At 35.8% G+C, this 23,977-nt stretch overlaps 1 protein-coding gene across 1 annotated transcript in view; it reads right to left on the bottom strand.

Moving 5' to 3' along the window:
- Window positions 1-7,454: 7,454 nt before the first annotated feature.
- Window positions 7,455-23,977, bottom strand: part of VCPIP1 (valosin containing protein interacting protein 1) — a gene marked incomplete at both ends in the record, with an annotated part of 29,463 nt that continues 12,940 nt past the window's right edge. The window contains 2 exons of the mRNA XM_080693864.1: window positions 7,455-8,326; window positions 21,709-21,795. Of these exons, the coding sequence (XP_080549990.1) occupies window positions 7,455-8,326; window positions 21,709-21,795 (959 nt within the window). The remainder of the gene's footprint in view (window positions 8,327-21,708; window positions 21,796-23,977) is intronic.

The raw sequence follows: 23,977 nt of genomic DNA, 5'->3' as shown, positions 1-23,977 counted from the left end.
TTAGCCCATACTTTAACATGAGAACCCTCCTGCCAAAGCACCAGATCCACTACAATTATTCTAGATGTTTTAAATTAAGCAGTTGGATTTTTATCTAACCACTGACTCTCAAATTTAACCAAATTAGTCATCTAAAAACTTTTGAGACTTTTTCTGAAAACATCTCAGAATTTGAAATCAGAAAAATAAACCCAAGGAAGAAATGTGGGGTTCAGAAAAGGAACTCGTAGAAAATGAAATTAAAGCCAGATACTATACAATGAAATAAGTAAAACCAGGTAGCTGTACCTGAAGACAAGCTACATTTAATGAGCTACCTGTAGACTTGTATGGCCACAGCATTTTATTCATTGTAAAGTGTGCACTGGAGTTAAAAGTAGAGGCGAAAGAGTCACAAACATCTGAACTTAAAATCCAGCTATGTCACCTCCATACCTTGGGTACGCCGGGACCTTGAGTAAACTACATAATCAATTTGAAAATGATGGTAGCCAACCACAAAGGGTTTTTTTTAAAGGGTTAATTATTGTGGGTTAAATGTTTAGCCTATTACCCAGAAGTAGAGAAGGGGGTCACTAAATGATAATTACAAAGGCGATGTTTGCTTGATTATATCAGTGGGGTCTAAGCTTGAATACCACGTTTAGAACTGTTTCCCCAATTTCTAGAAAAGCTTGACTTTTGATTAGTACTTATTTTGAATGTATAACTTAAGTATGACTACATAATATGCTGGTTCCATAAATCAAACAAAAACAAGTCATTATTTTACAGGTAGACCTATCATATATACATTTCTTTCAATACATTAAACTGACAATCAGGAATAATCCCCCCCCACAAGATTTTCACATAATTTATCTGCTTTTCAGAAAGGAGTTATGTGGTATGACAAATGGACAAAGATAGCTTTAGTTCCAATGAGAACAGTACAAATTTGAAGAGCCTGTTAAGTGCTTCACCTCGGTGTACTATATAAAGTTTAGAAAAATCAATTAAAGACTTATTTACATTCTCTATATATTTTTAATTATTTGAAACAATTTTTCAGCCAGAATTGGTTACTGTGGTCTGAAAGAGGCAGTCAAGAAAAATAAAATCCATAGTAAGCTGTCATAAATAGGATGTTTATCTTATTTTATTACTGAAGAGTTTTTGAGAGCTCTATATCTTGATGATATGTGACCAGTAGCATGCATATACAAGACCTCAACAAGTTAGGGACAACTGTAGCCACAGCATAAAGCAAAAGTAATTATGATTGGTTTACACTTGTCCCATCAGCACTACCCTCAGCAAGTGAGACCATGATGGCATGGTCAGCAGAACACAATGGTAACAATAGTGGAACCACAAGGTTATAGTAGAAATGGAGGCCTTGCAAAACTCCACCACTTACCTCAAGTCACAGAGCACAGACTGTCAGTTCTCCAGATTCTGTTTTGCATGTGGTCATAAAGCCCTCGTATAAATATTGAACATATAAACATCCAGTTTTTATTCCATTAATAATATACCACAAATTAAACAAGTTTCAGATGTAACAAAATATATATATAAGCCCTACATGTGAGGATTTATCCAACTAAAATGGCAAGTGAACTCTACATCAACATAGAACACTACTAACAAAATTTGAGCGTTTACTATCTCAGGCACTGTTTTAATCATCAGATATATTTAAACTCATTTAATCTTCACAAGAACCCTAGGAGTCAATGTCATAATCATCCTCTCAGAGAGGAAACAAACACAGAGAGGTCACACAGTGAGTGTTCCCAAACTCAGACCTAGGAAGTCTGGCATCTGGGGCTATGCTCTAACTAGAGTTAAATGTCCTACTCTAATAAAATGAATATTAAGCATACACACTAAAAAGTGTATATATAGTCAAGTGTTTACTACTAAGTTGTTTAGTGCTATTTTCTGTACTTTCCTTAATTTCCTTATTATCACTAACCAGTATTAAAAATACTATTTTTTTAAAAAAAAACCACCACAAAACCAAGTTCTCTTATTAGAACATAGCCTTGTTTTGTTCTTAAATATTCAGTTAGCATTCTGTAACCCAGTTGTTGGAGAAAATTTTACTTACTCTTTGCTAATTGGGTCTATTTCATCTAGCACTGAAGTCCCTGCACTTTTATTACACCAATGATTCTATTATAAGACTGAACTATTTGTTCATGCATTATAATATTAAGGTGTAATTCCAGGAATTTTTATATTACTTTAAAAAGCTGATGTGGAGAAGTAGAGGGGGAAACCAGTATGTATTAACTTAGTTTTATTATTGACACAAAAGAAAACATCAAATACTGTACAATGAGGTGTGCTATAGAACACTATACACTTTTATAATATACTACCAATTATTAGTGAAGTGTTATACAACAATCATGAAATCATAAAGTAATGAGTGGTAGCTAGGGCCTTAAGGATGATATAACATCTGTACTATTTTGATGAGCAGTTAAAGCACTTGCTTTTTTATTTTTTCTAAATATTTATACTACTAATGCTTATTTTTACATATTTCTTTTTTATGAATCTGGGGATTGAACCCAGGGGCTTTCTACCTCTGAGCTACACCTCCATACCTATTTTTTAAAATTATTTTTTAAACAGAGTCTCACTTGAGTTACGGAGGGCCTCACTCAATTGCTGAGGCTAGCCTCAAATCTGCAATCCTTTCTCAACCTTCCAAGTACTGAGATTACAGTCATGCACCACCAGGCCCGGCTTATTTTTACATATTCTAAATAGAATTTCTCTCTAAAACAGAGACTCTGGAGTTCTTAATACTAATCTTTAAATTAAAAAAAAAACCTGAAATGTTGATAACCTTTTCAGTCTTTTATTGATCTACCACAGGCATTAAAGGCTCAGGAAGGGATTTCTGCATTCTAGAAAAAAAGTATGCAATGTCTTAAAATTTTAAATACTAAGTAATTGATACAAGCAGATAACATCAACTAAAACGTTTTTCTTTACTAGTTTTTCCTTTTCTTTTACGAGAATAATTATTGTATTAATATTATACTACAAAAGTATGTAGACTCCATAATTTAAAAATTTAAATGTCAGATATACAAGTAATAGCATTTTCTCCAATAATTCACAATTTTTTACAATTTCTGCTATTTTCAAACACGTTAAAATTCTCACAATTTAAGTATCACTAAATATAAATTGAAATACTTAGCATCTCAAAGAATTATCAACAATGGCAGAACTTGCAATAAACTCTGTAATTTAACATTAGTAATACATCTCTCCTTTGTTATTTTATCCCTTACATTTTACTATGTTGTTTTGGGGAGTTCTTCTGGCTTGAAAAATTAATTTCTTCTATCAATTGTGAAGAACCTTGAGGTTGTACAATTTTGTTAAATTATATGATAACCTTGAAAGGTACACCATGCCTACCCAACTGACTCAGAACATGTCTCACTATTGCTGTTATAAAAAAAAAACACTTTAAATTCATATGTAGATGAGTGGATTGTAAACCAATTTTGCAAAGACTTCACTTTTATGAAAATCTTAAAATGAAAACCTTGCTTTGAGAACCACAATACTTAAAAATTGCACTGCAGTATTTTAATTAGCATAAAGTCCACTTCAGACTTCTATTGAAAAATAAGGACAAAAGTGTAATGATACTCTGAAATAAACATTTTATGATATTGTCACTACACTGACCAGTGGAAGGGCAATTAATGATAAAAGTTACAGGCTTCTATCATACCTAAAAGTTAGTTATTAGTGAAGTCTAAGTATTTAGAGAACTGCTCTCCAGCAGTATTTGCAGGTAACTACATAAAATACTGTTAATTTTTGCTAGCATGTGATATGTCACCATAATGCTCAAACCTGTCAATAGTGGTATGAGTTGCTAGCAAGAGATCTTCCCTGAGGTAAGAGAACGTATGCAAAAGACACTGCTCTCTCCAGTGAAGCTGATACTTCAAAATAATGGCACTAAGGAACTGTGACTGGTAATTACAAATGCATTTCAGACTGAAATTGTAATTGCAAACAGTTAGCTTGATTATAAACACCAAACTAAAAATCATAGCAAGATACAAAGCAAATCAGTCAATAGTATTTGGTAAGTTTCTCAGGTCTCTAACATTTTCCAATAAAATCCCTGAAACAGTAGCTCGGTGGTAGTGTGCTTGCCTAGCATGTTGGAGGCTTTTGGATTTAGTCCCTAAACGCCCCCCACAAATAATACAAGTTTAAAATACCTGAAACAGCTGGGCATAGTGATGCACACACGTGTACTACACCCAACTACTTAGGAGACCAACGCAGGAGGACTGAAAGTTCAAGTCCAGCCTGGGCAATCTAGTGAGACCCTGTCTCAAGGAAAAAAATAAAAATAAAAATAAAAAGGGGCTGGGGATGTAGTTCAGTGGTAGAGCATTTGCTTAACATGAGCCAGGCCTTGGGTTTAATCTCCAGGACTGAAGAAAAAAAAAAAATCAAAGCACTGAAATGGGCCATAGGCTTTGCTCTTTAGTTTCAGAGAAACTATTACCTTAATTATATTTTATCTCATAATATTTGGCAGTGTCTTATTTTCTTCAATTTCAAATTTCTCATTACCAATGGTCTAGACTTAGAGCACCTCAACTCTATCTGGACTTTGTTTAATCAACTAAACTTATTTTGATTAAGTATAAAAGGGATTACTAAGAAAAAATTACAGTATTATTTCAATGTTCAGTGACATACTGCAAATAAAACTAAAATGTTAAATCTAATACTATACTAAAATATTTTAATTGATTTGAGCTCTCTAGCTTGGACTCAAAGATACAGCAATATCACAAATGGTAGTACTGAAATAAATCATTCTATAGCAATATATCCAAATATAACATAAAGATGGCATTTAAAAGCTTAATGAAACCCTGTTCTAAAACTTCTTTGTAAGGATTATACCTGGCCCAGTTTGTAAAAATCATTAATTATGCCACTCAAATTTTAAGCTGATTTCGAGAAACTTGATCACTTATCAGAATCAAGCCTTTTATTCTTTATCAAGGGAGAACCAAAACTGTTATTGTACTAATCATACCTAACTAGTTTCTAAATAGCATTGCTGTTGCTAGAGAAAAAGATTGTCAGAGATTATGTCCATCTTCTAATGTTCACATGTGCATTATAATTTATACTAAATTTAAGTATTTAATAAGGAGATAAAATGTTGCTGATATTTTTACTTTAATGCTTTATTCTAATTGTCAGTTATTAACTAAGCATACCAAGCCACAAGGGGAAAAATATTTGTTAAAGAAAGGAGATTATAAACCAGGTGTGATGGGGCACACATGTAATCCCATTACTTGGGAGGATGAAACAGGAAGATTGTAGGTTTAAAGCCAGCCTAAGCAATTTAGTGAGGCTCTCAGCAATTTAGTGAGACCCTGTTTCCAAATTAAAAAAAATAATAATCTGGGATATAGCCTAGAGGTAGAAATCCCCTGGGTTCCATCCCCAGTACCAAAAACAAAAACAAAAAAGATTATATAATTTACTTAGAAGCAGTGAGGGTTTTTGCTTATTGAACAGTTTTCCTATACTTAAATCTAACAATGAAAAAAGAAAAAAAAAGTTTCAGTAGTTGAAAAAGCCAAAAATAATTATAGTGGTTAGTGAATTGACACCTGTAATTTTTAGTTTAATACAGAAGCTGGCTATGCTAAGTGTTAAATATTATTTGGTAGTTCTTTTATTTTATGCAAAACTAGTATAAAATATAAAAGTTATAAATTTGGCTGCTGTTTTGAAATAAAGATGTTTGAAAGTAAATTTAGAATGGAAGAATGGAGATAAATTATAAAGAAAAACATGATATTATGATTAAAAACTAACACAAATATCTATCTTGCTCAGATATAGTTAAAAATGCCTAAATTCCCCACTCTCTCCTTATTTAAAATGGAATAGTTTATTATGTGGACTCAGTTTGGAGATACTCTCATAGAAAGAAGAACAGAATCTCCCTTAATTTGGAAAAACAAGTACTGTGTATATCCCTTATGATTCAGCAAGTAGAGATTTTTAAACATCTGATAATATACATTCTGATGTACATTTTTAAAGAGTACGTTTTGTAGAACTGCAAACAGTTCTGCATCTGTTACATGTGCAAACAGAGACAGCCAGGCTTTGAAGCTCTAAGTAAGAGATTGTATTAACATATATTTTGTTTTTCATCCATTCAAAATTCAACTTAATTTCAGTGAACAGAAGAAGAAGATGGACTGAAATGTACATTTCAGAATACAGATTTGCAGAATAGGATAAAACAGCACAACACCAATCTCAGGATAAACACTCTTTGTCTTTAAGGAATAAGCATGAAAGCTGCTTCTTGAGGAAACTAGCACTAAGGATTTAATCAATACACTATTTAAGCAAATGCTATTGATCATTGGTATGGTGCAGTAAAATTTGCATTAAACCCAACTGATGCCAACAAATAAAGAAAATCTCAAGGACTAAAAAAAAGGAAATATTTTTTGGTTCAAAGGGGCTCGAAGACACTTCGCATATACAGGCTTAAATACCATTGATCAAAATTATAGAACAATGTAACTCACTCATAAAGATAAATTCTGACTTATAAATTTTGTGAATCTGACATACTCTGAAAATTAACTACTGCTACCATATTTAAAAATTTCTACCACAATTTGCAATCAACTTTTCTGCAAGATTAAAACAAAAATAAATAGGTGATACGTGACCAGCCTGGATCCAAAAATAATGGTAACATATTAACAACAGAGCACACAGTTCACTGCTTTGTCTCAGAAAGCAACTAACTGAATCACATTGACTTTATCACTCTAGATATTTTCCCCCAACTTTGCTCAAATCAGCAAAATGTTATTACTCTCAAGATATTTTTGCCAAGAATAGCTACCTCTATGAATGCATTTTTGTTCACTGTCCAATAAATCATTTATGAATTTTAAGATACAATTTAGTTGAGATAACCTTCAAATTTACGTAAATTTTTGACATTCTAATAAATATGCAAAATGGTTATCTTGATGACATAGACATTAACAAAATCTCATTTCCTCCCCAGTTCTGATCTTTTCAGAAGTCAAACATATTTAACAAGCGAATTTTCATGTTTGAAACATTCTTTCATGGAATTAAAATTACAAAAACTTCCAATGAACCACATATATGGAAGAAACTCATTTCAGCAGATCAAATAACTAGTTTAGAGGAGTTCTGAGCCAGCCTGGGCAGCAGTATATTAAAAGCTATTGCCAATCACACACTTGCTATCATGCACTGAATAACAAGATATAATCTTTGAATTATATACATACAAGATTTTTAACTAATCAAGTTATGTGGCCCAGCCAACAAATATTACATATTCACAATAAACATTCTGCCTTTATTAGCCTCTAATTAAATCAAGAATGATCCATTGGCTCAGCTGTGTTAGTCGTCTCAGCATCTTGACTATCCATCTCTTCAGGCTCCTCCACAGAATTTCCCTTTTGTGCTTTTGACCTTGTGGCAAATCCTGTTTCCAGTACATCTGCCACACAGCTATCAGCAGCCGTTTCTGTATTCAAATTTTCAGTTCCACCAGATAAAGGAAAAGATTCAGGCAAGCCAGTCTGAAGACTCCCCGACTTCGCAGAACTCACAACTTCTACTTTTCTTTGAGGAAGATCAGATGGTGACAGCTCTGTACTTTGATCCCGCAAGTGCTTGTCCATAGAAGCCTGAATAGAAGAAACCATTTCCTGCAATTTTTTCCGCTGGGCCTCAACCAAATCAGGATCAAGCTGCCTGCTGTCTCTCATTGTTACTACTCCAGGAGCTACTCGAATAAGCTCACTATTACTAGGAGCAGCTGTAAACACAGGAGGTTCTGTTTTAGTGGAACTATTACTAAAGTCTGTCCCTGTATTATGCTTTCTTACAACGGGAGTTTCCCTAGCTCGTGGGTCAAGGTGTGGGTTACTGGATGCAGTTCCTAGAGAATGCCCCTTTCCCTGAAAGGCAGTTACATTATGAAGCTGCTCAGATTTCTTTTTCACTACTCCACCACTACCTAGTTTTAATAGCCCATGTGAGGGACTTGATTCTCTACTTCTTGTAGTAGCCTCTGCTCGAACCTGACTTACAGCCTCTTTAACTAAATCTTCAACATCAGGACCGATGGGAAAATGTCCTGCAGTATCCACACACAATTCCAGTCTATCTTCAGAAGCATTATAGACAAAAGTTTTGCCAGGTAGATGTGGAAAAGTACAGTGCTTGCCATCAACCATACCTAAAGAAAAGGAAAAGATATTTAACATATTAAAATTTTGTATTAGGCAAAAATGTAGTAAAGACAATTATCATTCAAATAATAAATTTTTAATAACAATATTTAGGTAACAGCTTTCAGAACAAGATTTCTAGCTGGGTATGGTGGCACACGCTTGTAATCCCAGTACTTGAGAGACTGAGACAGGAGGATTGCAAATTCACAGCCAGCTTTAGCTACTTAGAAGCACTCCACAACTTAGTTATTAAAAATAAAGAATAAAAAAAAAGGCTGGGGGTATAGCTCAGTAGTAGAATGTCCCTGGATTCAATTCCCAGTACTGTTGAAAAAAAATAAAAAAATAAAAAAATATTTCTTAGAAAACAATTTATTTTGTTGCAAAAAAGAACATTACCTTAGCTGGGCATGGTGGCGCACACTTGTAATCCCCGCACTTGGAAGGCTGAGACAGGAAGATCGCACAGGTTCGACAACTTAGTGAGGCCCTGTTTCCAAACTAAAAAATATATAAAAAATAGGTCTGGGAATATAGCCTGGAGGTAGAAAGTCTCTGGGGTTCTACCTCCAGTACTATCAAAAAAAAAAGAACATTACTTTAAAATAATTCCCACAGAGGATGTGTTATTTTTCTTAAAAAAAAACAAACAAACAAACAAACAAAAATATCTTTTTAGTAAAGGTATGAAAATGTCTGGAAAAAAAACTGAGCTATTAAAAAACAATGTTAATCAATAAAAATTTACTTTTATATACCCAAATTTTAATTTCAAAAGTAAAGTATCAATTAATAAAAATCCAAAGCTGGGTGGCATACATTTATAATCCCAGTACTTAGGAGGCTGAGACAGGAGGGTTGCAGGTTCAAGGCCAGCCTCATCTACTTAGTGAGACCCTGTTTTAGAATTAAAAAAATAGGGCTAAGTGTATATCTCAGAGATAGAATGCCCCTGGATTCAATCCCCAGTACCGCAAAAATTAAAATATAAAAATCCAAGTAGAGTTTTCTCTTGCCACACTTTCAGCAGAGACAACTGAGAAAAAGACACACAATAATTAAAAACAGTGGAGGCCCTGAGTCTGATCCTCAGCACAAAATATTAAAGTCAGAGACATGTTCTTTTCTGGGCACATCCTGTAATCAGTTTACTGTGTCCCAATCCATTACCTCACAGACCTGTAAAACAGGGCGTAACAAAAAGAGTAATTTTTTAAGACTAGAAAGCTTTTAAAGATCTATTTCAATAGATAATACCTATTGGGCCTCACTTGTGCTAAAACAAAACAGACTATAATGCTTTAAAAATACTAGTAATTCTCAGATGGCAGATACTACAAACAGATCATTAGAATACAATTAAGTCTCATAATCCCCTCGCTTTGAAGGCGGAGATAGGAGGATCGCGCAAGTTCGAAGCCAGCCGCACTGGTTAAATCAGCCCTGTTTCCAAATAAAAAATATAAAATAAATCTAGGAGTGCAACGTAGTGGTAGAAGGGTTCCATCCCTAGTACCACCAATAAATAAACAAATAAATAAATAAAATAGGGCTGGAGTTGTAGCTTGGTGGTAGAATGTCCCTGGGTTCCACCCCTAGTATCACCAAAAGGGAGGGAGGGAGGAAGGGGGAGAGAGAGAGAGAGAAGAACTTACCACAAATATTAGATAAAAAGTATTTGGGGAGGTAAAATAAGTTCCTGAGGATGACCAATTTCAAATGTCTGTCTTTGCCAGGCATAGTGGGCACTTGCCTATAGCCCCAGCTATTCAGAAGGCTGAGGGGGGACTATCACTTAAGGTCATGAATTCAAGACTGGCTTGTGCAACACAGTGAATCCTCATCACAAAAAAAATAAAAAATAAAAAAAACAAAAAACATCTGTTATGGTCAATAGAACTCTATGGGATGGGGATATGCTCTATCACTATAGAGCATGTGCTTTTAAAGCACATAGGGGGCCCTGGGTTAAATCCCCCAAACCACACACAAAATAAGTTTAAATAATTTTACAAACAACAACTGGAATTCTAGTAATAATACTAACAATACTTATTAAGTTTAAACAATCATTTAATAATTTAAATTTGTTAACTGCTTTATGTACATGATTTCATTTGACCCTCACAACAACCTGACATTATCATACCCACTTTATAAATAAACTGAGATTAAGAAATCACAGAGAAGGTGTTGTGCTACATGCTTAAAATCGCAGTATTTGGAAGGCTGAGTCAGGAGGACTGTGGTTCGCTGACAGTCTCAGCAACTCAGTGAGACCCTGTTTCAAAATAAAGAGCAAAATAAAAATTAGGACTGGGGTTGTATCTTGGAGGCAGAATGCCCCTGGGTTCCATTCCCAGTACTGTAAAAACAAAAACAAAACAAAACGAAATCATAGAAAAAGTGAGAACCAGAATTTGAACCCAGAGGCATTCTGGGTCCAATCCTCAGCCCTATTTTTTATTCTTTATCTTGAAACGGGGTCTCAATTAAGTTGTGTAGGGCCTCACTAAGTAGCTGAGGCTGGCCGTGAATCTGTGACCCTATCTCAGCCTTCCAAGTACTGAGATTATAAACGTGCACCACCAGACCCAGCCTCATGTAGTATTTTTTTTTTATTTATTTATTTATTTATTTATTTATTTATTTATTTATTTATTTATTTATTTATTTATTGGTGGTACTGGGGGTGGAACCCAGAGACTTTCTACCTATGGGCTATAGTCCCAGACCTATTTCATATTTTACTTGGAAACAGGGTATCAATAAGTTGCTGAGAGCCTCACTAAGTAGCTGAGGCTGGCTTAGAACCTGTGCAATCCTCCTGTCTCAGCCTCCCAAGCGCGGGGATTACAAGCGTGTGCCACCACACCCAGCTATATAGTATTTTTTAAACCTAAGAACTCTGAGATAAATTCATGTAAAATTCACCCACTTTAAGTGTTTAACTAACTTTTAGTATATTCAGATTTTTGCAACCATCACATTTTTAGGTTTTTTTTCCATCAGTTTTTTTTTTTTTTCATCAGTCGCCCCAGGCAACCACTGACTTAATGTCTCTCCAGGTATGTCTATTCTGGAAAATTCATTATATGGTCTTTTGTGACTAACTTCTTTCATGTAGCATAATGCCTGCATGCTGATGTAGTACTTTGTTCCTATTTATTGACAAATAATATTTCATTGTATGGATATACCACATATTATTTTTCTAGTCTTAATTGGACATTTAGGTTGCTTCCACTTTGGGATATTTTTTTTTTCTTTTTTTTTTTGCGGGTCTGGAGATGTAACCCAGAGGCATTTGACCTCTGAGCTACGCCCCCTGCCCAAGTTTTTATTCTTTTTTTTTTTTTTTTGGTGGTACTGGGGTTCCTGGAAGCCCTTCTACCTCTGGGCTATACTCCCAGACCTATTTTCACATTTTTATTTGGAAACAGGGTCTCCTAAACCAGTGCGCGCGGCTTGCTTCGAACCTGCGTGATCCTCCTGTCTCTGCCTCCCAAGCGCGGGGATTACAAGCGTGCGCCACCACGCCCGGCCTCACTTTGGGATATTATTAATAATGCTACTATGAACACTTATGCACAAGTTTTGTGCGACTGTTTTCATTTATCTTGAGTGTACACCTACGAATATAATATTATGTTATATAGACACTTTGCTGAATCTTTTGAGGAACTGCCAAGATTGTTTTCTCAAGTGGCTGTGCCATTTTATAATCCCATCAGCAGTGTAAGAGGGGTTGGATTTTTCTATATCCTCCAGAAATTCTTGTCTGACTTTTTGATTAAAGCCACTCTAGTGGGTGGGAAGTGCTATCTTACTGTAGCTTGGTTTTCATTTCCCTAATAACTAAAGACACTACACATCTTTTCATGTCTTATTGGCCATTTGTATATTTTCTGTGGAGAAAAGTCTATTTAGATTCTTTATCCAATTTTTACTTGGCTTATGTATTTTTGTTTTTGTTAAGCTATAAGAGGTTTTTAATCCTAGATACAAGTATTATAAGCTTTGCAAAATTTTTCTTTCATTCTAAGAATTGCCACCACTATCCCTGTGGCCTCCTTCTCCTCCTCCCTCCTCCACCTGACAGATTTATTTAGGAAAGTAGTTAACACATTTAAGGGATAATGCATTAAGGGAGATGTCTTTTTGGGTAATGTAAGAAATAACACATTCAAGCTCGCTTGGTGGAGCTTGCTTGTAATCCCAGTACTTGGGAGGCTGAGACAAGAGGATCGCAGGTTCATGGTCAGCCTCAGCTATCCCGCAACTTAGTAAGACCTCGTTTCAAAATAAAGTATAAAAAATAGGGCTGGAGGTGTAACTCGGAGGTAGAATATCCCTGGGTTCAACCCCCAGTACTACCAAAAAAAAAAAAAAAAGAATATTTTATATGTCTGTTTTCTTGTATGTGTCTGTGGGGCAGGGGGAGTACTGGGGGTGGAACCCAGGGTCCTTCTACCCCAGGGTATATCCCAAGCCCAATTTTATTTTATTTATTTATTTTTCTTTAAGTGGTACTGGGGATGGAACTCAGGGACATTCTGCCTTTGAGCTCTACCCCAACCCTATTTTTTATTCTTTACTTTGTAACAAGGTCTCACTGACTTGCAAAGGGCCTAAGTAGCTGAGGCTGTCTGCGAACCTCCTGTCCCAGCCTCCCAAATGCTGGGACAAGCGTGCGCCACACCTGGCTCCAATTTTATTTTTTATTTGGATATAGTGTGTCACTAAGTTGCTGAGAGCCTCACTAGGTTGCTGAGTCTGACTTTGAATGTGCTATCCTCCTGTCTAGCCTCTCAAGTATTGGGATTACAGGTGTGTACCACCACACCACGCCCAGCTATATGTATGTTTTCTTCTAAGAATTTTCTGGTTTAGCTCTTAAACTTAGGTCGTTGATCCATTTTTTTAGTTAATGTTATATAAGGTGTGAGGTAGAGGTCAAATTTCATTCTTCTGTATATGGATATACAGATGTGCTGGGAACATTTGCTGAAAAGACTGTCTCATGCCAGTCAGTGGTCTTTGCAACACAACTAATATTTTAAAAATAATTTCAAGCCAGGCATGGTGGCACACACTTGTAATCCCAGTGTTTGGGAGGCTGAGACAGGAGGATTGCACAGGTTCGAAGCCAGCCTCAGCTACTTAGTGAGGCTCTCAGCAATTTAATGAGACCCTGTTTCCAAATAAAGTATAAAATATGTCTGGGAGTATAGCTAGGAAGTAGAAAGCCCCTGGGTTCCACCCTTAGTATCACACAATAACAATAACAATAATAATAATAATTTCAAAGTGAAAACATAGTATTTGGAAAATAATCAAAATAATCACCCCCACACAACACCCTCTTCCTCCAACCCCCTCCCACATACAGGAAAAAAAAAAAAAAAACTGAGAGAGCTGAATGTGGTGGCATACACTTGTAATCCCAGTACTTGGAAGGCTGAGACAGGAGAATCACAGCTTCATGGCCAGCCTCAGCAACTTAGTGAGGTCCTCCACAACTTGGCAAGACTGTTTCAAAACAAAAAACAAAACAGGGCAGATGTAGCTCACCAATAAAAAGAACATCATTTTGTGATACTGAATTCAATCCCCAGTATCATAAAAAAAACCCACAAAATTTGAGGGAAGTTATTTTTTAGTTACATAGAAGACATGTATAGTTACCCATATTACTAGGATTCTCTTTATCAATTTTTTTTGGGGGGGTACTGCAGAATCCAGGGTACTCTACGTCCAAACTCTACCCTAACCCTTTCTTTTTTTTTTTTTTTTAATCCTTTTTGTTTACAAACAGGGTCTTGTTATATTGTTGAGAGTATCACTAAGTTCCTAAGGCTGGTCAGGAACCTGTAATCCTCCTGTCTCGACCTCCCAAGTACTGGGATTACAGGTATGCACCATCACACGCATTCCCATAATCAATTCTAATTAAATATTAACTTTTAAAAACCAATAATTGGGCCAGGTATGGCAGTGCACACCTGTAATACCAGTATTTGGGAGGCTGAGACAGGAGGATCACAGGTTCCAGACCAGCCTCAGCATCTTAGTGAAACTCTCAGCAACATAGTAAGACCCTGTTTCTAAACAAAAAATAAAAAGGGCTGGGGTGTTTTTCAGAAGTAGATCACCTTTGGGTTTAACTCCTGTACTACAAAATAACAAAAAAACTATCATAATTCAGAAAGTACAATTAAGTAGACAATAAAAAGATAAAAAGGGATACAAAAAAGTGAAGCTTGGAAGTTTATAGCTTTGAATGCTTATAAAACAAATTTATAATTAATAAAATAAGCTTCTATTTAAAAAGGTAGATGGAAGAGCTAGGCATGGTGGCACATGCTTGTAACCCCAGTACTTGTGAAGCTAAAACAAGAAGGAGCTCATGTTCATGGCTAGCCTCAGCTACTTAGTGAAGCCCTTCACAATTTGGTGAAAGCCTGTTTCAAAATAGAGAATAAAAAAATAGGACTGCGAAGAGGCGAGTTTAGCTCACAAGAAGAATCCCCCTGGGTTTAATTATATATATATATATATATATATATATATTCTCCTAAATGGAAAAGATAAAATCCAAAGCAAGCATCAGAAAGGAAAAAATAAACACAAAAGCAGAAATCAATGAAACCAAAATCAGGAAATAGCCAAATGAATACAAAAGTTATTTCTTTGAAAAAAAAATCAGTAAAACTGATAAGCTACTAGCCAGACCAGTCAGCTAAAAAAAAAAAAAGGGGGGGGGACACACAAATTGCCAATATAGAAATTTAGAGCCACAGATCCTAAAGACATTAAAAGGAATATATAGAAGACTTTTTTTCTTTTTTCTTTCTTTTTTTTTTTTTTTTTGGTGGTACTGGGGTTCCTGGAAGCCCTTCTACCTCCGCGCTACTAAAAGGAATATTAAATACTGAAAAAGCCACAGATCCCATAGACATTATAAGGGAATATTAAAAACAACTTTATGCTAATATACTTGATAACTTGTATGTAATGAATAGATTTTTTGAAAGACAAAACTAACAAAGCTTAACTCAAGAAGATATATCCTTAAGCGTACTCTATTAAAGAAATTAAATTCATAATTAAAAACTGCCCAACAAAGAAAACTCCAACACAAAAACCATCACTGGTAAATTCAATGGTGAATAAGGGTGATGAAAGTGTGTATTATTGCCTTGTTCCTTACTTGGAGGGGGAAGCCTTGAACCTGTGTTTTTCACAGATATCCTTTCAGGGTATTCCATGTATATATATATGTATGTATATATGTTTGTTTTGAAACAGTGTCTCACTAAGTTGTTGAGAGTCTAAGTTAGACTACTGAACAGTTAGAAAAGATGTACTATAAAAACTATTACAAAATCTAGCAGAAAACAGGAGGAAGGAATGCTTTCCAATTACATTTTATGAAGCCATCATTCTCCTTATTAAAGATATTACAAGAAAACTACACACCATTATCCCTCATAAACAGTCACAAAACATTCAACAAAATAGCAAACTGAATCCAGCATGCAAAATTGTTTCAACATTCAAAGGTCAATGTAATTCACTCTATCAACAAAACTAAAAGATAAAATCAATATGATCATCTCAATAGATGTAAGAAAAGAATATCTGATAAAATTCAACATTCATTCCCAATGTAAACTCTGAGCAAACCTAAGAATAACTCTGTAATCCCAGTACTTGGAAGGCTGAGACAGGAGGATTGAAGGTTTGAGAATGGCCTCAGCAACTTAGCAAGACTCTCAACAACCTAGTGAGACACTGTTTCAAAACAAATATACATACATACATAAATGAAATACCCTGAGCCTTATTAAAGGCTATCTGTAAAAAAAAAAAAAAAAAAAAATCAGGTTCAAGGCTTCTCCCTCCAAGATAAGGAACAAGGCAATAATACACATTCTCATCAACCCTATTCAACATTCTTAGCCATTTTAAATAAGGTAATAAAGGAAAAGAAAGAAAAAGTTCAAGTTAAAAAGAAAATATTAAACTCTTTTATTTGCTAAAGAATTAGTCTATAAACCGGGTGTGGTGGTACACGCTTGTAATCCCAGCATCTGGAAGGCTGAGACAGGAGGATCCAGGTTTGCAGACAACCTCAGCTACTTAGTGAGGCCCTTTGCAACTCAGTGAGACCCTGTTTCAAAATAAAGAATAAAAAAATAGGGCTGGAGGTGTACCTCAGAGGTAGAATACCCCTTGGTTCCATCTCCAGTAACACACACACACACACACACACACACACACACACACACACACACAATTAGTCTATATAGACATTTTCAAACAATTTGAAACTATTATATGAGTTTAGTAAAATCATTGGGTACAAATCAATATATAAAAAACAATTTCACTTCTATGGAATAGCAATGAACAATAGGAAACTTGAATTTCTAAAACACATCTTTTACAACTGCATCTGTAAAACCATAAATATTAAGGTGGAAATCTTACACGTCTTTACAAGGTCCATATGCTAAAATTTACGAATTTATTGATAGAGAAATTAAGGACTTAAATGGAGAAATATAACATTTTCATAAAATGGAATATTCAATGTTGTCCCTGATTTGATGTATAATAATTCAGCAGAATCACAATAAAAATCCCAGCCGACCTTTTTGTAGAAATTGAAAAGGTGATTCTAAAATTTATAAGGATAAACAAAGAACCCAGAATACTCAAAACAAAGGTTACACTAGGGAGGCTGAGATAGAGGATCACAGGCTCAAGGCCAGCCTCAGCAACTCAGAACTTCAGCAACCTACTGAGACTGCTTCAAAAAAATTAAAAATAGCCAAGCATGGTGGTGCACGCTTGTAATCCCCGCGCTTGGAAGATAGAGACAGGAGGATCGCGCAGGTTCGAAGCCAGCCGCGTGTGCTGACTTAGGAGACCCTGTTTCCAAATAAAAATGTAAAAATAGGTCTGGGAGTGTAGCTCGGAGGTAGAAGGGCTTCCAGGAACCCCAGTACCACCAAAAAAAAAAAAAAAAAAAAAAATTAAAATTAAAAAAATTAAAAATAAAAAAGGGCTGGAGGTTTAGCTCAGAGGAGCAATCCATCTAGGTTCAATCTCCTGTACCAAAAAAAAAAAAAAGTTACAAAAATTGATTCTATTTATATGGTAATATCAAAAAGGCAAACAGCTTCAAAAAATGAACCAGTGATTGTTAGGGCAACGGGGGAAGGAAAGGGACATTGACTATAAAGCAGCACAAGGTAATTTTTGAAGTGATGGAAATATATCTTGATATTTCTCAAAATTCTTATGCTCCATTCAAGATTCATATATAGCTGGGTATGGTAGTACACACCTCTAATTCCAGTATTTGGCAAGCTGAAATAGAAGGATTGCAGGTCAAGGCCAGCCACATCAATTTAGCAAAGGTCCTATGCAACTTACCAAGAACCTGTTTCAAAATAAAATGGGCTGGGGTGTAACAGGGGTAGAATGCCCCTGGGCTCAATCTCCAGTACCAAAAAGAAAACTTTTTCAATATATAGGTTGAGTGTCCCTAATCCATTAATTCAAAATCCAGAATGTTATAAAATCTGAAATTTATTTTCAGTGTCAACATGATATCACCAGTGCAAAACCTCCTATCATAAAACTGTCTGATGAACAAAAATTATTTAAAATATTATGTAAAATTACCTTTAGGTTATGAGTATGAGGTATATATGAAACATAAACAAATTTTGTGTTTATACTTAGGTTCTATTCCCAAGATTTTTTTTTTTTGAGGTACTGGGGTTCCTGGAAGCCCTTCTACCTCTGGGTTACACTCCCAGACCAATTTTATACTTTTTTTAAAAATTTGGACATAGGGTCTCTTAAGCCAGCAAGGCTGGCTTCGAACCTGTGCAATCCTCCTGTCTCCGCCTCCCAAGCACGGGGATTACAAGCATGCGCCACCACACCCGGTCTTCCCAAGATATTTTATTGTATATATGCAAGTATTCCAAATTCCCAAATCTAAAACACTTTTGGTACCAAGCATTTTGGATAAGGAATACTCAACCTGTCTGTATACCTAAGAAAGGTAAATTTCACTCAAAATATATTATGTCTTAATAACTCTGTCTTTTAAAAATAAATAAATAAATAAAGGCAGTTTTTTTGTTCCTGATTCAAATAAGCCAAAAAAAGAAAACGTTTTTTGAGACAATCAAATATCAAGAAAATTTATATTCTATTTGGTGATACTGAGAAAGTGTTGTGTAGGTAGCTGGGGATGTAGCTCAGTGGTAGAACACTTAAACTAAACATGAGTGATGACCTAAGTATAAACCCCAGCACTGCATTAAAAATATGTATGAATTATTTATATATTTTATATGCAATAATGATTTTATGGTGTGTGTGTGCTTGTTTTACTAGGAATTGAACCCAGAGACATTCTACCTCTGAGCTACAGTCCCTGCCCTATTTTTTATTCTTTATTTTTGAAACAGGGTCTCACTAAGTTGTAGAGGGCCTTATAAGTAGCGGAGGCTGTCCACAAACCCCGATCCTCCAGTCTAAGCCTCTGGAATGCTGGGATTACAAGCATGCGTCAGCACACCAGCCAATTATATATTTTTTGTTTTGAAACAGTGTTGCAGACCATTAAGGGTTAAGTTTCTGGGGTCAATTAAAACATCTCAGTAGCACACACAGAAAGCTGTGGAAAGAACTCCTGCATGCAAGATTGTCTCAAGGTCCTGATATCAGAAATGAGCCCAGATGGACATTCCTTCTTTATACTGTGTTTGTCCTTGATATATGCTAAGAGTTGCCTTGATATATGCTAAGAGTTTTCTCTATATTCCAACTTGCTTTCTGTGTATCTTGAACTTGGCATTAACACACACTTTGTTTAAACTTATCAATAAGTTTAAAAGTTCTCTGCTTTTCTTTCTCCAGCTGCCCCATAAACAAAAGATAAATAAATAAACTAAATTTCATTTGTAACTAAGAGTCCACATGTGAGGACAAGAATAAGCCTAAATTGTCTGTGGATACTGACAAGTGATCCCCTGCAAAACAGGGTCTACTAAGTTGCCAAGGGTGGCCTTGTACTTGTGATTCTCCTGCCTCAGCCTCCCAAGTACTGGGATTACGGGTGTACACCACCATACCTGGCTCATGGTTTTGTTTTGAAATGTATGTATGTATGATGTATGTATGATACTGGAGACTGAACTCAGGGGCATTCTATCCCTGAGCTATACCTTCACCCATTTTATTTTTATTTATTATTATTATTATTTTTATTTATTTATTTATTTATTTTGTGGTACTGGGGTTCCTGGAAGCCCTTCTACCTCCGGGCTACACTCCCAGACCTCTTTTTACATTTTTTATTTGGAAACAGGGTCTCCTAAGCCAGCACGGGGCTGGCTTCGAACCTGCGCGATCCTCCTGTCTCTGCCTCCCAAGCGCGGGGATTACAAGCGTGCGCCACCACGCCTGGCACCCATTTTATTTTTAAACAACATTGAACTAAGTTGCTAAGGCTGGCCTCAAACCTGTGATCCTCCTCTCTCAACTTCCCAAGTACTAGAATTATAAGATTTTTTGAAATACATGCAGAAGTACTTACAGATAAAATTATGTATGAGGTTTGTTTAAAACAGTCCAGTTGAGAATGGGGGAGAGATGTGCTAATGATTGTTGAAGCTGGGTTTGGGGCCAGTAAGGGTTCATTATAATATTTTTGCTACATACATACATTTCTGTAACAGCCAAGTTGGAGGGTTGTTTTGTTTGTTTTTGGTACTAAGGATTGGAAACTGAACCCAGAGTCTTTTACTTCCCAGCTATACCCCCAGCCAATTTTTTAAAATTACTTTGTGTTTTAAAACAGTCTCACTACTTCCTAGGGCTGTCATCTAATCTGTGATCCTCCTGTCTCAGCCTTATTACTGGAACTGCCCAAAACCCATGACTGGTTGAGTTTTCTGTTTGTTTGTTTGTTTTTTTTTTTGGTTTTGGGTTTTATTTTGGTTTGGTACTGAGAATTGAATCCAGGGGGATTCTACCTCTGAGCTCCACCCACAACCCTATTTTATTTTGAAATATGGTCTTAACTAATTTCCTGGGATCTAAGTTATTGAGGCTGGCTTTAAACTCGTGATTCTCTTGTCTTAGCCTTCCTGACCCTGACATGCACAACCACACCTTGCCTAAGAGATTTTTTTTTTTTTAAGAAAAGAAAAAAACATATAAGAAACAAAAACCACAAACAGATTTTGCATTGAAATAGTGAGATAAGCCAGAGTGATGAATCTGGGGCCAAAAGCACTTATTGTCAAATCTTTGAAGAAATATGTGAGGTCAAAACACATCTTGGCAACTTCATTCTTAAGACCTTAAAACTTATCTTCTTTTTTTCTTCAGTACTGGGGATGGAACCCAGGGGCATTCTACCTTTAAGCTATACCCCCAGCCCTATTTTTTATTCTTTATTTTGAAATAGGGTCTCACTAAGTTGCAGAGGGCCTAAGTAGCTGAGGCTATCCACAAACTTGCAATCCTCCTGTCTCAGCCTCTCAAGTACTGGGATCAAGTGTGCACCACCACGCCTGACAGTTACACTTCTTTATTAATAAGACACACAAAAAGTCACAAGAAGTAAGCTGTTTCCTAGAACCTAGAACCTAGAAAGCAATAAGATATATTCTATTTATGGCTAAAACACACAAAAAAATACTCTTTATCTGGTTTCGGGATAGTCAATAGGATTATAACCAAATCTGCTTCTAATTTTGTAATCTGTCTTTAGTTGTAAAGACTCACACATAATTTAAGTGAGAAAATAGAAGTGATGGGAAATTTTTAATATTAATACAGCAGAAAATACACCTAACCATGTCAGGATAATGGTCTATAATTTAGTCAGGGAGACTGTTAAAAAAGAATATGTACTTAAAATTAATTTACTTTGGAAGTGTGTGTGTGTGTGTGTGTGTGTGTGTGTGTGTGTGTACATATTTTGTCTGTTTTTTTTTTTTTTTTTAATATAGTATCACACTATGTTGCCCAGGCTGGCTATAAACTTCTTGGCTCAAGTGATCCTCCTGCCTCAGTCTCCCAAAATACCTGGAACTTTAGGTATATATCACTACATTCAGCTGGAAATATTTTTTGTTTTGTTTTGAAACAGCATCTCACTAGGTTGATGCTGAGGCTATCCTCGAACCTGCAATTCTCCGGTCTCAGCTTTCTAAGTCCTGGGATTACAGGCATGTACCACCATTGCTGGCTGGAAATATTTTTAATAGAACACTATTTGAACTTTCTTAATCGTATAATAGCTCAAATGGAGATATTTTCTAAGAATAAAAGTCATTAACTATACCCATTGTCTTCTTCATAATATTGTAGAATACGCCACCCAGCTGAAACATGTGAGGAAGTCCCTTTACATAAGACCATACATCTTCACCTGTAAGACAAAAACAGATACAGTATAAGCAACAAACAAAGAGTTCTATACCCAGGGTTGCTTAAATAGAGATTATCCCAGAACAGTGATTTCAAAGCAGAACTACTACATGAGTGAAACAGCCAGGTATAACAGATAAGTGGTAGAATGATGAGACTAGCACCCTTTTTAGGCCCATGGACCATTTAAAGAGGGGAGCCACTGACAAATGCAGTCATGGAAGAGGGCAAGATCATGTGGCTTTTCAGGAGAGGCAAGAAATGCTTTTTTTCCTTCTTTTTCTTTTTTCTTTCTTTCTTTCTTTTTTTAGGTATTGAGGATTGAAATCAGGGCCTCACACAAGCTAGGCAAGCATTCTAACACTGAGCTAAATCACAAGCCCTTTACATTTTAAGACAGGGTCTCATTAGCCCAGGATGAAATTATTAAACATCATTTGGATAAATTATTTTTATAGTAATAACCTTCACTTAATTATTGTTAATGTTATCATAACTCAATGTACTTGATATTTTCTAAAATATGATACGTTTATTTGAAAAAAAAAACATGATGATACGTTTTCTTGGGAAAAAAATCCCTGTGATTAGCACTTAATTATTTTTGGTAAGAATATTAAACACATACCAAAATAATGAACTTTTGAGAACTGACCACCTGTATACTCAAAAGAAAAATATCACATTTCTTACTACTTTACATACTTGACTATCCTTATTTAAACAGGCTTACTCTACTGCAATGTTTCTTTTTCTTTCTTTTTGTGGTACTGAGAATGGAACCCAGGGGCATTCTACCTTCGAGCTACACCCCCAGCCCTATTTTTTTTTTTTAATTCTTTATTTTGAAACAGGCTCTGAGTTGCAGAGGGCCTTACTAAATAGCTGAGGCTGTCTGTGATCCTCCTATCTCAGCCTCCCAAATGCTGGGATTACAAGCTCCTGGCTTACTGCAATTTTTCTAAACCTTGTTTTTATACTCTCTCCCTAAAGAGCCTGTTTATAGATAGTATTTTCCTAATCTTCCCCACTCCCCATGGCATTTGAATATCAGATATACTGTATATCTCTTATGTACTGTGTGTATATCTTAGTTTTATTCATTAAGTAATTGATGTTTAAAAATTCTCTCTCCCCTAAGAACCATTTTTGCCACCTTGAGAGCAATGTGGCCCCATCAATCTATTGATTTAAGGGAAGAATAAACAGCATCTAAGCTTCTATTATCTATCTACCTTTGAGAAGGCACTTTTTATATAACTTCATTTACTCATCACAACCAAACTCTACTTTACAGACAAGGAAACAAACTCAAACTGTTTGAATAATTCTCCCAAGATGTACAGCTAGTAAGTGGCAGAGCCTGGATCTGAATCCCATGTGTATCACTCGAAAGCTGTTAGGTTTTCCACTGAATCTGAAACTCCACTAAGGTCAAAGAGTGGTAAAACAAAAATTTGAGAACACTATCCATAGGTTTGTTTTGTTTTGTTTTGCAATACACCGGATGGAACTCAGGGTCATTCTACCTCTGAGCTACAGCCCCAACCCTTTTTGTTTTTTGTTTTGAAGAAGAGTCTAGCTAGGTTACAGAAGCTATCCTTGAACATGAGATCCTCCAATCTCAGCCTCCCAAGTACCAGTATTAAAAGTGTGTACCACCATGCCCCCCATAGTCTTTCCTTATACAAATTTATGGCATTAACAACTGGATGGAGAGAAAAATAGGTAAATTATTCCCTTTGGTATACAAATACCTCCACTGAAGTCATGTGTGCTGGTAATAGAAATGAGAATGGGGATTAAAGATCAGGACACTTTCCACAAGTCCACCAGTCTCACACAGCTCTCCACTGCATTTCTTCCAGTCTCTAGAAGGACTACCTTGTCCCTTGCCCAGACTAGTGCCACTGCCTCCTAACTGGTTTCTCCTTAGCCTGGTCCTCCCAAATGCCTCCTCCATATAGCACTCAGAGTTAAACCCTTACTGGTTCCCCAAAAATCACAGGGAAAAGTTCAAATAAGTTCACATTTCTTTTTCATTATATCCAAGGAGTTGGCCTTATAGGCCTGTCCCAGCTCGAATACCTCGCCTTCAGTTCACTAAAGGCCAATATTCTTTAAAATTCAGTTTAGTTGTCCTTTACTCTAGGATTCTTCTGAGCCATGGTCAGGTAGGTATC

Source organism: Muscardinus avellanarius, assembly GCF_963383645.1.
Source record: "Muscardinus avellanarius genome assembly, chromosome: 4".
NCBI lineage: Eukaryota > Metazoa > Chordata > Mammalia > Rodentia > Gliridae > Muscardinus > Muscardinus avellanarius.
Note: the sequence above shows the minus strand (reverse complement) of the source record. Positions and strands in the feature narration are given on the sequence as shown.